The sequence below is a fragment of the Balaenoptera borealis genome (genome assembly GCF_965194805.1).
Source record: "Balaenoptera borealis genome assembly, chromosome: 8".
Taxonomy (NCBI): Eukaryota; Metazoa; Chordata; class Mammalia; order Artiodactyla; family Balaenopteridae; genus Balaenoptera; species Balaenoptera borealis.
This window is the reverse complement of record NC_138865.1, coordinates 22,041,338-22,059,174: the sequence shown is the minus strand read 5'-3', so window position 1 is coordinate 22,059,174 and position 17,837 is coordinate 22,041,338. Positions and strand designations below refer to the sequence as shown.

The following is a 17,837-nucleotide window of genomic DNA, read 5'->3' as shown; positions in this document are numbered from 1 at the left end:
TTTGAGTCCCCCACCCCAATTCCAGATGTCAAGGCAGCACCTAATATTGAACCTTGGTAACGGATCATCAAAAACATGAACTTTAGAGATGGTCCCCTTTGTAGGCAATTGAATGACCTATGAAAACATGTGGCATTGATGTTGGGCGTGTGTGTGCCCAGGGGTTGTGAATGTAGACTAATTAATGCCTGAGGCAACAGTGACGCCCACCTGGGAGTCCATTCACCACCTTGCATAATAACTTAAACAGGAGTCTTTGAGGAGCCATTATACCTCGCAGTTAAACCAGCTGCTGGGGCCTCTGGGGGAGTGGAAGCGCCATAGAATACCTTTGTCAAGAGCCAGCAATGATGCATCTTGAGAAGCAAAAAGAGGACCTTGGTCCTATCAGAGTTCCCAAGGGGATAAGAACTGTCCTGGTGAGGCCATGAACTGTGGCCTTAGTCCATGTAGAGACATCTGTGACCTTGATTTGTATCTGGGGCATCTGTGAGGCAACAGATTCCCTGAGTTCTTTACCCAACAGGGACCAGTATTGCATGATGTCCCAAGAGTTTGTAAAAATGTGCAGATGGGACCAGTGGTTGGCCAGGGCATCCAGAGCTAAGATGACGCCTGAGGTTTGGCAAACTGTGCTGACCCTTGGGCCCCATGCTTTACTGGGGACATCCTGGCTGAGGGATGGGAAGCAGTAACCTTCCACCAGGGCACAGATCCTGCCCCGATTACTTTTCTCCCCTTCCCACCCCATCTACATGCATATCTTTCTTACAGCCTTGTTTGTACAGGATTCTTTCTGCAAGTTTCCAGTTAGTTTTCAGTGAGAAGTATTCGACAAGTAGATACAGTTTTAATGTGTTCATGTGAGGGAGGTGAGTTCCACATCCTCATACTCTGCTATCTTGATCGATCTCGACCTATTTGGATTTTGCTCTGCTTTTTGAAAGTGTAGGTTTGTGTCTTCAGGAAAATTTGGGACATTTTTGGCCATTGTTTCTTTAAATACTCTTCCAGTCTCACTCATTCTCTCACCTCCCCTTCTGAGACTCTGGTAATACATATGTTAGGTTTTTTTTATAGTCTCAGAGGTCCCTGAGACTCTTCATTTTTTACCCCACTCTATTTTCTCTTTGTTGTCCAGATTGGATAAATTCTGTTGCTTTGTCCTAAAATTCACCAATTCTATCCTCTGTCTCCTTCACACTACTGCTGAGACCACCCAGAGACTTGTTGTTTTGTTTTTATTGCATTTTTATGTTCTGTAATTTCCATTTGATTCTTTATTGCAACTTCTGTCTCTTTACGGATATTTTATATTTATAAATTTGTTTCAAGCGAATCCGTAATTGCTTACTGAAGCGTTTTTGTGATGTCTGCTTTAAAATCTTTGTCAGATAATTCCAACATCTGATCCCTCTCCATGTGCATGTATATTGATTGACTTTTCTCATTCAAGTTGCGAATTTCATGGTTCTTAGTGTGACTAGTGACTTTCAGTTGTATCTTGGACACTTTGGGTGTTATATTATGACACTGGATCCTATGTAATATCCTATTTTAGCAGGCAGACCTTTTACTGAGGTGTAGCATGAGAGCCAGGCAGGTGTGTGATCAGCTTCCTGCAAGGACTTACTGACATTACCCTTGCAAAACTGGTGTGCTGACTCCCATTGTCTCGTTGCCAGCTCTGTTCTGGCTCTACTGAAAACTTCCCAGTCAAGGAGGGGCACTGTCTCACACCACCTTGTTGCCTCCAATTTGGGGTATAAGCTCAGCTCCATACCAGGTCCTACTGAAACCAGGGTGGGTTATGCAGTCTGTTGACCAGTCTTCTTTTCACTACATGTCCCAACTTGTGGGTGCCTGGTGGGAGCAGATGCTCAGCTCCCCATTGAGCCCCACTGACACCAGATGGGGAAGGAGGACAGTGGAGTGCTGACTAGCCCTGCCATGGTCAGTCTCATTGCAGCCGCTGGGTCTGGGGCTTCAGTTCTCCACTGCACTTTGTCCACATCGGGGATGGGGGAAGGTGAAATTCTGACCAGCCTCAACTCACACCTTTCATTAAGTCCTCTGTCTTCTCAGGGTGGGTGGAAGCCCTCAGCTCTCTGGCTTTATGAAAGCTGGGGAATTAGAGCACTTCCTGCTTCTGCCAAGCCAGAGATGGAAGATCAGATTCCTATTTGGCCCCTGACACCATGGGTGGGGGAATCTAAGCACTGCCATCAGCTTCTGCAGAGCAGGAGTAAGGAGACTGAAAGAGCAGCTCATTGCCAAGCCCCACCAAAGCCACATGGCAGTGGGAGAGGGTGTTTTTCCTGTTGATTTTTAACGTGAATAGATCATGTATTGTCAAAAAGGTTTTCTGTTCTAGTAGGCACAATTTTCCTAGTCCTTTGGCTAGGAGAAACAGGCTTTTCTTGGAATTTTTTTTTTCCTATGCCTGTTAGTGGTTCTGGGTAAGAAGCTTCTGCAGCAGCCTCTCTGGGGTACTGGGAAACAATAAGGGAACAAGGGTACACACTGCCATGTCATTCCTCAAGGACCGAGATCCCTTTCTTCTTCCCACCTTTCAGAGAATTCCCATATGTGTTTGTTGTATTATGGTCATGATTTTTTCAGTTTAAGAGGGAGGATCTGGGGGGAATGGGGAGTTCATTCATTATTTTTTTATTAATTTTTAAAATTTTGAGACATTTTTTAAAGTTACAATCAATAATGTAATAAGCATATGCCCATATTCTCAAATGAATCAATTATAAACATTTTTCATATTTGTCCCATATTTTTGCTCTCTACTTTTTCATTTCTTTTTACTCCTTTTAATAGAGATATGGCTTAAATAGCACTAAAGGGCATGTATTTGAATATACAGCTGGATGAAGTTTTCCATACGTAGACTCCTGAAATGGAGCAGGACCCTATGGTCCTTCCCCCACCTCGCCATGTCCTCAGCCTGCTTTTGTCTGTGGAAAAACTTTAGCCAAGGAATAAGTTTAATCAGAGAAGTGGGAAAATGCAGAAACAAAGGAAAACTGTCAAAGGAGACAAAATAATAATAGTGTAGTCATGAAGCATAGTCAAGGACATTTAGTTCCTCCTCAAGGTCTCAGGTAATATTCTGAGCCACGTCCTGTGAGCTGTCTTATGGACACTGAAACCCCCACCAGGTAGAAGAAGTTAACTACATGATGACCAGGCTGTAGCCATGACATAAGCTGCCACAATTCTGAGAATTGGCCTCAAAGAAATGGAAACAAATCAACCCTGGAACTGAAGATTAACTGTACCTAAAACAATCAAGATGACGTTGGTCAGACCACCAAGGACCAATTTCAAGATGACTGTCAGAGCTGACTGTGCTGTTTCTACATGTAGCCCCGTCCCGCCATCTATAAAAGCTCTTGCCCACTGATTGTCAGTGACGGGGATTCAGCCTTTGGACAGGTGTCCACCCCCGGTTGCTGGCATCCAAAATAAAGCAAACTTTCCTTTCCACCAACCTTGCCTGTTTATTGGCTTTTGAGCAGTGAGAAGCTGGACCCCACTTTCGGTTACACTCCTATGTAATTTGCCAACCAGAGTGGGATGTGGAACACTTCCTTCCCCAGGAATTTCTTTCATTCCCCTTTGACATTAATAACTACCCCTCCCCTCCGCAGAGGGAAGCACTCCTCTGACCTCCATCACCACATACTAGGTGTGCCTGCTTTTGACGTCATATTAATGGAATCACGTCACATAGTTGTTCATTTTGTTTGGTTTTTATGTTTCTGGCTCCTCTGTTTCAGCATAATGTTTTTGAGATTCGTCCACAGCGTTCTGTGGGTCCGTAGTTCCTTTGATTGCTTAGTAGTACCTAATATTTGAATATTTCATGCTCCAATTATTCATGCTCCTGTTAATGAAAATAATCTTCTGGAGGAGACAATTAGAAGGCTTCTATCTAAAAAGATCTCCAAAGATGTTTTGGAGTCTTTATTTCCTATTTGGTCAGTTACTAAGCTTAGCTGTATACCACATCACTTTTGTTTCAAGAATTCTTATTTATAACGTGAGTGATATAAAATACTACTCATATATTCTTATTTATTAAGCCATAATTATGCATATATACTAAGATTGTCCTGTTTATTATTCCTTTCCCTCTTGTTTCCTCCTGAAATCTGTTTTGATTTATATGTTGTTTATTTTTGTGAGAACACAGATTGCTGCCCCCGTCCCATTTCTGATTTGTATTTTTAACATGTGCCCAGGTGAGGCTGACGCAGCTGGTCATAGGACCATTCTTTGAGAACCACTGCCCTAGATACAGACTGTTACCCAGGTTATGCTAAGACCACATGTCGAAGGCCTACTTCACCAAGGAGAGAGCAGTGAAACCAGCTGGGAGAGGTATGCAGGGGACTCGGAGAGCAGGAGCTCCAGAGAAGATGGATTTCCTAGTGCCCTCCCTCTCTCATCACACCCCTCACCATCTCACTTCTTTCTTTTTTTATTTTAATTTTTATTGGAGTATAGTTGATTTACAATGTTGTGTTAGTTTTAGGTGTACAGCAAAGTAAATCAGTTATACATATACGTATATCCACTCTTTTTTTTTAGATTCTTTTCCCATTTAGGCCGTTACAGAGTATTCAGTAGAGTTCCCTGTGCTCTACAACAGGTTCTTATTAGTTATCTCTTTTATATATAGTAGAGTGTATATGTCAATCCCAATCTCCCCGTTTATCCCTCCCCCCCTTACCCCCTGGTAACCATAAGTTTGTTTTCTACAGCTGTGACTCTACTTCTGTTTTGTAGATAAGTTCACTTGTACCCTTTTTTTTAGATTGCACATATAAGCTATATCATATGATATTTGTCTTTCTCACTTCCTTCTTTGATGTGAAGAGTCAAATAAGCTTCTCCCCTTCCTTGCCTGTCCAGAGAAACCTCTGCAAATCCTCCAACCCAGAAATATAAGCATTGCAATGCAGTCAGAAAATCCTAACACCAGCATTATCAAATGCACATAGGAAGTCTCAAGAGTATACAGGTAGTGAGAAAAAAAGAAAAAAGAAAAACCACTTAAACTGGTGGAAGATATCATGTAAATACTTCTTAACTTAATGTCCTTGCCTCAAAGGAATGAGATTCAAATATAAGGAATTTTATTATTATTTCACTTATTATTATTTTTACTTTAAGACATGATTATGAATTTACTATTAAAATAAAACCCCAATTGGCTGTCCCTGTCACAGAAATCTCTCAAAATAAAATACTTTCCAACAGATAAGACATTAAACAGATTTGAATTATTAATGTTAATATTTTTAGTAAAGATGAAACCAGGAATTTTTCATAGAAAAAAATTCAGAAGCAACCAGACTAGTTATTGCATACATAAAAATACCTCGCCATAAAATACATGTCTGGAAACTAGTGCATTTTTCAGTCCTTGGGCATGAGAACAGGCCAGTCTCAGGTGGGGCTGTCTCCAGCACCACTTCTTCTCTAATGGTGGAAAAGGGAAAGAACAGAAGATAGTCATTGGAGAAATGTCTATTTAGGTGTTCCACCCATTTTTGGATTGGTTTGTTTGTTTTTTTTGATATTGAGCTTCATGAGCTGCTTATATAATTTTGGAGATTAATCCTTTGTCAGTTGCTTCATTTGCAAATATTTTCTCCCATTCTGAGCATTGTCTTTTTGTCTTGTTTATGGCTTCCTTTGTTGTGCAAAAGCTTTTAAGTTTCATTAGGTCCCATTTGTTTGTTTTGATTTCCATTACTCTAGGAGGTGGGTCAAAAAGGATCTTGCTGTGATTTATGTCATAGAGTGTTCTGCCTATGTTTTCCTCTAAGAGTTTTATAGTGTCTGGCCTTTCATTTAGGTCTTTAATCCATTTTGAGTTTATTTTTGTGTATGGTGTTAGTGAGTGTTCTAATTTCATTCTTTTACATATAGCTGTCCAGTTTTCCCAGCACCACTTATTGAAGAGGCTGTCTTTTCTCCATTGTATATTCTTGCCTCCTTTGTCAAAGATAAGGTGACTATATGTATGCGAGTTTATCTCTGGTCTTCCCATCCTGTTCCATTGATCTATATTTCTGTTTTTGTGTCAGTACCATACTGTCTTGATTACTGTAGCTTTGTAGTGTAGTCTGAAGTCAGGGAGCCTGATTCCTCCAGCTCTGTTTTTCTTTCTCAAAAAGACATACAGATTGTGAACAAACACATGAAAAGATGCTCAGCATCACTAATTATTAGAGAAATGCAAATCAAGACCACAATGAGGTATCACTTCACACCAGTCGGAATGGCCATCATCAAAAAAAATCTACAAACAATAAGTGCTGGAGAAGGTGTGGAGAAAAGGGAACCCTCTGCACTGTTGGTGGGAATGTAAATTGATACAGCCACTATGGAGAACAGTATGGAGGTTCCTTAAAAAACTAAAAATAGAACTACCATATGACCCAGCAATCCCACTTCTGGGCATATACCCTGAGAAAACCATAATTCAAAAAGAGTCATGTACCACAATGTTCACCGCAGCACTCTTTATAATAGCCAGGACATGGAAACAACCTAAGTGTCCATCAACAGATGAATGGATAAAGAAGATGTGGCACATAGTTACAATGGAATATTACTCAGCCATAGAAAGGAACAAAATTGAGTTATTTGTAATGAGGTGGACAGACTTAGATCTGTCATACAGAGTAAAGTAAGTCAGAAAGAGAAAAACAAATACAGTATGCTAACACACATATATGGAATCTAAAAAAACGGTTTTGAAGAACCTAGGGGCGGGACAGGAATAAAGATGCAGATTTAGAGAACAGACTTGGCGGGGGGGAAGGGGAAGCTGGGACGAAGTGAGAGAGTAGCATTGACATATATACACTACCAAATATAAAATGGATGGCTAGTGGGAAGCTGTTGCATAGCACAGGGAGATCTGCTCGATGCTTTGTGGTGACCTAGAGGGGTGGGATAGGGAGGGTGGGAGGGAGATGCAAGAGAGAGGGGATATGGGGATATATGTATACATATAGCTGATTCACTTTGTTGTGCAGCAGAAACTAACACAACATTGTAAAGCAATTAAACTCCAATAAAGATGAAAAAAAAATTTTTTTAGAAGGAAACAGTCAATTTAGGTGAATGCTTCATGAATTCTCATGTTTGAAATCAGAAGATCTTCAGCCTCATTTTCAAAAGTACTACTTTATTAAAAATTATTACTTTAGGTATTAATCAACAGAGATGCTACTGCAATCAACTTTAAAAGACAAAGACAAAATTGTACTGGTGACTTTTTCAAGGGCAAATGATAGGTATATCCAATTACAAATTTGGTGAATGGAGAGAATATTCAGTTATTCTGTGCTTCCCAGATACTTTTAAAAATTAAGTATCTTAAAGTTTTTGGTACAAATCACATGGCATTTAACAGCCACAGACATCAAAGAAGCTCTGTCTTATTATATATTTTTCATATAATTATGGCTCCTTTAAAAGAAACAGCACTGCTCTAGAAAAGTTTTTATTTGTAATCCAAAGAAGATCAGCTTATTTTTCCACTTATTCAGTTATAGAAACTACCACCAATAAGAGAATGAATGTTCTTTTAAAGTCAAAGGAAGGCATCTCCAGAGTCAGAGAGTAATCAATCCACATGCAGCTCAGTACTATTTATTCCTTCGCAAAATGCCTCAGTGACATACATTATGGTGTGTATACATGTGTGTTCTATATTTGCATTATGTGGAGGCTTAAGTACCGAATTTCAGTTATTCCACATTCACAGAGAAATGTATCCACGTATTATACTTCCATTCATACTCACTACATCAATGTTTTCTTTAAAGCTGCACAGAAAAATAAACATAACACTGCTGCAAACAGATGTCTCCACCTGAGTTTCACAGATTTAGTTCTTTTTCTTCCGAATTACATCAAATATCACATGGTCCTCAAGTGGTCCCTCTGGACCACACGTGAGAGGGTGGTCATCAGAGCCCCTTCACTAGCATCCCTTTCCCTCTGGGAACCCGGAAGGAATAACGATGCTTGCTGCTGTGGTGTCGGACCATTTGCTTCTGTTGATTATCTGATGTTTCTGGAAACACCAGCTCATCTCCATCTATATGTATTTTAAAACAAAAAAAGCAATGTCATTCTTTAAACTGTTAAGAGGCCTCCCACCCAGTTTCTCATGTTAATTCCACAACTGTTCATTAACTGCACAAATATCACACTGCTCTGATTTTTTAAAGTTAAAAATGGATGAATATGGCAAATTTCTCAAGAATAGAAGCAGAGTATTAATGAACAGAATTTAATGTTCAGTGTAAGCAACACTTAAAAATGAATTTATTGTGACTCTTATCTATGAAATGACATCATTTCACTGGAAGGAGAGGTCAATCATGTTGGTGTCTTTCCACTTTGATTTGCCCTCACATTTCTATGCTATGTTTTTCTCCTATCAGATTTTTGTGGCTAAAGGGTATCAAAACGGTCTGTTATGCTTCAGGGGCAAGCATAAAGGGCCAGTCATTCTGTAAATGAAAACAATTACAATAATTGTAACTGAGCAAAGCATTTCTGAGGTCCACTGCTGGAGGAAGAGGTGTTGAGGTGGGGTAAGGAGACCCCACTTCTTCTCTCCTGGAGGTAAAAGTCATTCTCTACTTGCTGCCTCTTCTGATCTTAGGGAAAGATGCACCCCTCTTTAGACTTAAGACTTACTCTGTTTAAATTCTTAATATCTAGAAGTCAACAAAATGTCACCCAGAAACACTCAAAAGTGTCTTAGACTACAAAAAGAAAATAAGAGAACTTCTTATAGGTTAAATTGTGTCCCCGCAAAAGATGTTGTCATACTAACCCCCCCAGAGCATGTGAATGTGACCTTATTTGGAATTAAGATCTTCGCAGATCATCAAGTTAAGATGAAATCATTGGGGTGGGCCCTAATCTGATTGTGTCCTTATAAAAAGAGGAAATTTGGACACAGACATGCACAGGGGCTATGCCACATGAAGATGAAAGCCGAGATCAGGGGTGATGTATCTAAAAGCCAAGGAACACACAGATTGCCAGCAAGTCACCAGAAGTTAGGAGAGAGGCCGGGAAAAGGATTTCTCTCACAGCCCTCAAAAGGAACCAACCCTGCTGACATCCTGATCTCGGACTTCTGGCCTCTAGGACTGTGAGACAATACATTTCTGTGGTTTAAGCTGTCCAACCCTGTGGCACTTTTTAGCAGCCCCAGCAAAATAATTCTCTGCTACATTAAGTATTCCATCCTATAAATAAAATAAGAAAGAAAGATAAATGAATCCCTGTGGCTTTTCTCACACTCTAAATCTGCTAGAGTCTAAAATGTAGGTGGGAGAAGTTGGAGCAGGGCGGTGGGGTGGGCTGCGTCTGCTTCCCCCGTGTGCACTGCAGCTTGGAGCACATCTGGACGCAGAGCCTGCTGGGAAGTGAATGAATTTTCACAGTGAGCATTCAAATGGTAGATTAGTGTGTCCAGGTGCTTATGTCCAACCATCAGTCCTGCTTAAAAATAGCTGGAGTGTGCCACAAGTAAATGCTTTTATCTCTACTGCTATGCGAGGATGAAGGAGAACCACTTTGCCGGGAGCGCATCCCAGGACTGTGTGTAAGGGGCACAGGTGTCCAAATCAGACCCTCTCCACTCACTAGCTCTGTGACCTTGGGCAGTCAGTTAGAGACATGGTCTCTTAGAATTACTTCTACTAAGAAGAAGTCATTTCTTACTTGTCTTCTTATTTTTGAAATATATTAATCTAATTGTCTCCAAAAGCAAAATATTTAGGGATCCTTCACTATTCAAGGGTTGAACCTAAAATAATAAAAAAGCAAGATTACCATTTCAATGAATACTTTTTTAAAATTAAGTTATGACTATTTGCTTACATATAAAGAATTAGGAATAAATATATTCTACTTAAACTCCCCCCTCAGAATAATGTAGTCTCAAAAAAAAAAGACCCCCAAAACATCAATTAAAGAAAATAAATGGTGTTACAAACTCATATTGATAAAATTTCAGAAACATGAATATCATAGATTAAAGAAATCTGAACATTACTAACTTAAATAGCAATATATTTAATTTTTATATTAACTTTTAAAACATTATTAGTAACTAAAAAATTATCCTGAGAAGATTCATCTGCCTTGTGAATTCATTTTATCAAACAGTAAATGTGACTGGTTCACGTTTAGAATGCTGGAAAAGTGTATTTTAATATTTTATATAGTGGGACCGTCCTTACAAAAGCTTTTCCCATTGCTTATATTGTTTAAAGTGAGGCAAAATCTCACATATTATTGTAAATACTTCCTTCATCCTTTCCTGTATAAACTCCTTTTTGGTGGCTCCTGCTACGTATACTCCACATATGCCAGAATTTAATCATTCTTAAATCTTCAGTGGTCTTTTAACAAAATAGAGGTTTTTACTTCTAAATTTTACATAAATTTTAAATTATTTGTAGTAAAGATACAAAATTTTTATTTTATTATGAATCTGTGAGAATCTAATTGAGAATCCTAAAAACAGCTTTGGCTATATACTTTTCCTTTTTTTTTTTTTTTTTTGCCAGTAAAATTTTCCTTCACAGTATGCAAAATTATACTAAGTGAAAATTAGTAATAAACACAAGTAACTAAACTGAATGTGGGAAGTAACATCTATAATGTATAATATAAATATTCATATTATATTATCTATATAAATAAATAGTACATTTATTTATATCATGATAATCCTACCTTATATAGTGCAACTAAATATCACAAAATAGCTCTTGTAATAGTAAAAAAATTAACCCATGTGGGTTTTGGTGGTTATTTTCACTCTTAGCTAAGCCTTCAAATCACCAAGTACACATTAGTAAGTCCAACAAAGGCACAATTGAGTTTCCATTTTCAGTCAGTAATTCATCAGTCACATGATCTCAATGTCAAATCACTTTCTTGAGGGGGATGGTTTGGATCCATTCCATGGAGTTCACATCAATGATATCCACTGCATTTTCACTGTACACTGAGAGATATGGGGCATTGTAACCTGGGAAAAGGAGAGGAGGTGACAGCAAGCATGGGGTTCATGATTCATTTTTTAATTGGAATTTTTATTAGGATAATTATAGATTCACATGCAGTTGTAAGAAAAACACAGAAAGATCTCTTGCATGCTCTGCTCAGTTTTCCCCAATGTAACATTTTGCAAAGCTAGCATACTGACATTGATAGAGCTGATCTATCCATCTCAGGCAGATTTCCCCACTTTTACTAGCACTCATGTGTGTGTCTGTTTGTGTGTGTGAAGGTATATACAATTATATCACCTGTGTAGGTTCAGGTGTTCACAGCCACAGTCAAGATACAAAATAACTCCAAGGATCCCTCATCATGTCTTTTTATAATCTCACTCACTTCCTTTCCATCCTCCCCTCCTTCCTTAATCCCTGGGAATCAGTATAATCTGTACTCCATTTCAAAAATTTTGTCATTTCAAAAATGCTATATGAAAGGAATCAATTTCCTCTAAGATCAAGAACAAAAGAAGGTTGTCCACTCTCACCACTATTATTCAACATAGTTTTGGAAGTTTTAGCCACAGCAATCAGAGAAGAAAAAGAAATAAAAGGAATCCAAATTTGAAAAGAAGACTTAAAGCTGTCCCTGTTTGCAGATGACATGATACTATACATAAAGAATCCTAAAGATGCCACCAGAAAACTACTAGAGCTAATCAATGAATTTGGTAAAGCAGCAGGATACAAAATTAATGCACAGAAATCTCTTGCATACCTATACACTAATGATGAAAAATCTGAAAGAGAAATTAAGGAAACACTCCCATTTACCATTGCAACAAAAAGAATAAAATACCTTGGAATAAACCTACCTAAGGAGACAAAAGACGTGTATGCAGAAAACTATAAGACACTGATGAAAGAAATTAAAGATGATACAAACAGATGGAGAGAATTACCATGTACTTGGATTGGAAGAATCAACAGTGTGAAAATAACGATACTACCCAAAGCAATCTACAGATTCAATGCAATCTCTACCAAACTACCAATGGCATTTTTCACAGAACTAGAACAAAAAATTTCACAATTTGTATGGAAACACAAAAGACCCCAAATAGCCAAAGCAATCTTGAGACAGAAAAACAGAGCTGGAGGAATCAGGCTCCCTGACTTCAGACTATACTACAAGGCTACAGTAATCAGGACAGTATGGTACTGGCACAAAAACAGAAATTTAGATCAATGGAACAGGATAGAAAGCCCAGAGATAAACCCACGCACGTATGGTCACCTTATTTTTGATAAAGGAGATAAGAATATACAATGGAGAAAAGATGGCCTCTTCAATAAGTGGTGCTGGGAAAACTGGACAGCTACATGTAAAAGAATGAAATTAGAATACTCCCTAACACCATACACAAAAGTAAACTCAAAATGTATTAAAGACCTAAATATAAGGCCAGACACTATAAAACTCTTAGAGGAAAACATAGGCGGAACACTCTTTGACATAAATCACAGCAAGATCCTTTTTGACCCATCTACTAGAGAAATGGAACTAAAGACAAAAAAAAAAAAACAAATGGGACCTAATGAAACTTAAAAGCTTTTGCACAGCAAAGGAAAACATAAACAAGACGAAAAGACAACACTCAGAATGAGAGAAAATATTTGCAAATGAAGCAACTGACAAAAGATTAATCTCCACAATTTACAAGCAGCTCATGCAGCTCAATATCAAAAAAACCAAACAACCGAATCCAAAAATGGGCAGAAGACCTAAATAGGCATTTCTCCAAAGAAGATATACAAATTGTGAACAAACACATGAAAGGATACTCAACATCACTAATCATTAGAGAAATGCAAATCAAAACTTCAGTGAGGTATCACCTCACACCGGTCAGAATGGCCATCATCAAAAAAATCTACAAACAATAAATGCTAGAGAGGGTGTGGAGAAAAGGGTGCCCTGTTGCACTGTTTGTGGAAATGTAAATTGATACAGCCACTATGGAGAACAGTATGGAGGTTCCTTAAAAAACTAAAAACAGAACTACCATATGACCCAGCAATCCCACTACTGGGCATATACCCTGAGAAAACCATAATTCAACAAGAGTCATGTACCACAATGTTCATTGCAGCTCTATTTACAATAGCCAGGACATGGAAGCAACCTAAGTGTCCATTGACAGATGAATGGATAAAGAAGATGTGGCACATATATACAATGGAATATTACTCAGCCATAAAAAGAAACGGCATTGAGTTTTTTGTATTGAGGTGGATAGACCTAGATCTGTCATACAGAGTGAAGTAAGTCAGAAAGAGAAAAAGAAATACCGTATGCTAACACATATATATGGAATCTAAAAAAGAAAAAAAAAATGGTTCTGAAGAACCTAGGGGCAGGACAGGAATAAAGACACAGAGGTAGAGACTGGACTTGAGGACACGGGGAGGGGGAAGGATAAGCTGGGACGAAGTGAGAGAGTGGCATAGAAATATACACACTACCAAATGTAAAATAGATAGCTAGTGGGACGCATCCACATAGCACAGGGAGATCAGCTCAGTGCTTTTTGACCTCCTAAAGGGGTGGGATAGGGAGGGTGGAAGGGAGAAGCAAGAGAGAGGAGATATGGGGATATATGTATATGTATAGCTGATTCACTTTGTTATAAAGCAGAAACTAACACACCATTGTAAAGCAATTATACTCCAATAAAGATGTTAAATAAATAAATAAATAAATGGAATCATTTGGTATTCATGATTAATTATATCTGCTACACCCAAATACATTATAAAAACACCTTCAGAGTGGAATCCAAAGAGAATCCCATAATAATATTATAATTATCAAAATCTTTTTTTTGATACACAGGGTTAACATAAATTAAAATGGCACATAAATGATGCACATGGGTCCAATTATATAGTACAACATGTATGTAAAATCTGACAAAAATCTTTCTAACACCTACATCTAACAGCAGCTTTTTTAAGAAATTCCATAACATTTCAAAATCTGTGGCTCCTAAACCAGGTCAACTCCCAAAAAGAATATGGTGTAAGATTAGAAAAGTATATCTGGGGAGTGAAATTAATGAACAAAGCAGAAAGAACTTCCAGCCAGTAACATTTTTGGAACTTTCCACTTTATTAATAATAACCTCTTATGGCTCCTAAATACTCACCTCAACATGAATATGTCTCCCCATTAAAGCAACAGCAATATAATTAACAACACTTCCTACACTCATGTTGTGCCTCTCTTTCCTTTTTCCTGTGGCCAACTCTTGAAAGTGTCATTTACGTTTCACATCCTCCACTTCCCAGCCCTACTGACACCCAGTCCATGGCAATCTGACTTGTGTCTTAACCCATCCATTAAAACTGCTCTCACTACAAGTCATTAACCGTCAATTATTCCTAAAACCAACAGACACGTTTCAGTCTCTGTCTTACTTGAAAGCTCAGCGATACTTGCCTCCTACAATTTTCCCTCTCAGTTTCCTTTGTGGGCTTCTTGCCCTCTGACCACCTCTCTAATATTTATGTTTCTTGGTCCTCTGGCCTATGTCCTATTCTCTCTCACTCTGTTTACTCTCGCACTGGAAGTACAAACTCAGCGTGTCCAAGGAACCAGGCTGATAATGCCAGAAACTAGTCATTGATTTTAGCTTTACCACAAATGGGATGGCCAGACATTGTGTGCTCTGATGTGTTCAGTGTGACATACAAAACTAGTAAGAAATTACTCTTATTAGAAGCCGTTAATGCTCATTTTCAGTTGTAGGAAATTCAGGACATAGAGGAAGAAGTTAGAAAGCACCACGAGGAAACAGACAGATCTAGATTGTAGAACATCCTACAGGAGAGCAAATCAGTGGTGTGGAAAACCACTCAGGATTAGAAGATATTTAAGAGTTAACCACAACATGCCATGTGTGGACCATTTTTGGATTCTGATTCCAAGAAATACACTGTCAAAAGAGATGTCTTTATGATAATCAGCAATATTTTAATATGGACTATTGGATGGTAAAAAAGAATCATTGGTAATTTCTTCAGAGGTGGTAATAGTTTTATGAGAAAATGACCATATTTTTAGAGATGTATGTTAAGGTGTGTAGAGGTGGAATGAAAATAATGTTTGGGATTTTATTTCAAATACTTCAACAACTCAACAAAAAAGAAAAAAATTAAGTTATCATATTCCTTCCTCCTCTGCCCATCTGAATCTGTCCCACCTTGTGTTTTATTATCTCAGTAATATCAGTGGCATCACTCATTTGCTCAACTAGGAAATCCTGATTCTCTGGTCCCTGAGCTTCCACTTCTAATCAAAGCTTAGTAAAGCAAAGTTTTGTCAATTATATCTCCTCTATATCCCTCAACTTGTCTCCTCTCTATCCCAACTGGCTCTACCGTACATAATTTTAATCCACAATTTCTACAATGACCTCCTAGTTGGTCTCTTGGGCTCCAGTCTGATCTCTCGTTTATCGTTTACCTCACCACTAGAGCCTAGGGATTTTTCTGAAGTGCATCTCTAACCATGTCAGTGCGTCTGTGATCTGGCTCATGAGAACTCCTCCAGTCCCATTTCTCGAACTCTTATCTTGAACTCCATGTCTGAAACAGTGACCTTATTATAGTTCCTCACAAAATGCAGTATCAATGGCCTTTTCCAGTTATGACAGAGTTGTCTGCTATTGGAATTACCCTCCCACCATCAATAATTATAAAATGGACATAAAAATATAAAAATGGACAAGTCATATGAAATAACTGTTTTTAGGCATTAGTTAGTAGACAGCACAGGACTGCCATTCCTAAAAGAAGATAAATATATAAGGTGGTTCCCACATTCTGCTGTTTCTCTGCCTAACGGAAATCTCCAAAACTGCTATGTAGAAAAATGGAACCCAAGCAGAGAGTTGAAGTTTTGCCAGGCAGAGGAAACAGATTCTAATGTGTCTGGAATTTGCAAGGCAGAGTACACAGAGGAAAGAGCCACAAAGAAAGGTGTCCCAGAAATCTGCACAGCTGTTCCCTGGAAGTTCCTGGCCAAATCCAAAACTGCACACAGACAGAGCAAGATTCCACAAGACTCACGCAGAGCATTGAGAGTGAACAGAAATTTCATAGGTAGTACAGTGCTGGAAAGACATTAGATTTCTGAACCAGACAGAGTAGAGAGACGTTGGTGAAAACCCTAGGCATTCAGTTGAGACCCAGAAAGGCCATTCTTTGGGCATGAGGACTAGAAGAAAAGCCAAAATAGGCCCGCCCTAACAAAGTCTAATTCCAAGCCTCAGCAAAACTAAAGTGATCCATCAGTAGGTTAATTGTCTGTCAGAACAAAGCACACAACACTCTCTAGAGAAATACATAATATAACCCAGAGTCCCTGTATCATAGCATTCATAATGTCCAGCAAAGATAAAAAAATAATAAGACTTGTAAAAAAGCAGGAAAATAACAGCTTTAATCAAAAAAAAAAAAAAGTTCAGTAGAAGCAGACCCATAGAGGCCATATGTTGGAATAATTATAAATAATTGTATAAATAGTTTAAGACTGTGAAAAAATATAAACAAATTGGCAGAGAGGAGAAATCCAGCAAAGAAATGGAAATTTCAAAAAAATACTTGAAATTATAGAACAGAGGAATATAATACCTGAAATGCTTAAAAATCCCTGGACAAACCAGGGGTAAAATATCAGTGAAACTGAAGATACAATCAATATAAATTATCTAAACTGAAGTAGAGAAGGAAAAAAAGATTTTTAAAAAACAGAGCCTCAACGATTTGTGGAACAAAGTCAAGAGGTCTAATATACATGTAATTGGATCTCCAGAAAAGAGAAAATAGGTTAAAAAAATTTTTAGAAAATATAATGCCTAAAAATTTTCCAAAATTAATGAAAGATATCAATCTTCAGATCCAAAAAGTCCTGAAAATCCCCAGCAGAATATATACAAAGAAAATCACATGTAAGCACATCACAGTCAAATTGCTGAAAACCAAAGATAATGAGAAAATTTTAATGTCTGCCAAATAGAAAAGACAGAGGGAACAACAATAAAAATGGTTGATTTCTCACTGGAAACAATGGATACCAGAAGAAAATAGAATGACATTTTTTAAGTGCTGAAAGAAAAAAACGCTTCTCGCTTTTTTAGCTGGCCTTTCCAGACTCACCAGTTTAGATTGTGTCCCTCCTACGTGCTCCTGTAGAATACTGTACTCCCCTATCACAGCACTTGCTTAATTATTGATCTCATATCATGATTATAATCTCAATAAAGATACAGACTATTTCACCATGTTTAATATTGTGCCCTTAACTTTTAGCATAGTAAGTTCATATTAAGTGCTCAATTACTATTCTCTAAGTGAATAAAAAATACTATATTAAATTTATAAAATGATGGCCTGCATCAATGAAATATCAAATAGGCTAAAATTATTTAGGAACATTCTATGTAGACTTTACATAAGCTAAATCTAAAAGGCAAAAAGTAATCTACTTAGTAACTATTTCTTATGGTTAATTAATGCTTATGTGGTTTTCAGTGACCATGAAGATATCTACTTAGGAGCTTACAAAAAGCAACAACCTGGATTAAGAATATATTCAAGGTAAATTATCCAATGAATATAGTATAAATTAAAGGCTAAGTTATTTCACATGTATGACTTAGATATAACTTCTTTAGAGCTATTCTACTTAAAAAGACATAGACA

General features: G+C 37.9%; 1 protein-coding gene and 1 long non-coding RNA gene across 4 annotated transcripts in view; one reads left to right on the top strand and one right to left on the bottom strand.

Annotated features, from left to right (window-relative positions):
- The window catches only part of LOC309633740, a 174,444-nt gene extending 160,384 nt beyond the window's left edge, over positions 1 to 14,060 (top strand). Inside the window, exon 2 of the long non-coding RNA XR_014247700.1 lies at positions 12,386 to 14,060. This is a non-coding gene — a long non-coding RNA (uncharacterized lncRNA). The remainder of the gene's footprint in view (positions 1 to 12,385) is intronic.
- LOC309633722 (serine/threonine-protein kinase MRCK alpha-like) overlaps positions 1 to 17,837 on the bottom strand; it is a gene marked incomplete at its 5' end in the record, with an annotated part of 218,952 nt that overhangs the window by 166,715 nt on the left and 34,400 nt on the right. Inside the window, 3 exons of one of the 3 annotated variants that reach the window (XM_082402946.1) lie at positions 3,512 to 8,137; positions 9,784 to 9,868; positions 11,004 to 11,101. The exons of 1 other annotated variant lie outside the window; for it this stretch is intronic. In XM_082402946.1, coding sequence (XP_082259072.1) covers positions 8,007 to 8,137; positions 9,784 to 9,868; positions 11,004 to 11,101 — 314 coding nt within the window. In that variant the 3' untranslated portion in view covers positions 3,512 to 8,006. Of the gene's footprint in view, positions 1 to 3,511; positions 8,138 to 9,783; positions 9,869 to 11,003; positions 11,102 to 17,837 lie in introns of those variants that run through there. One more of the 3 variants, XM_082402947.1, reaches the window with a different exon arrangement.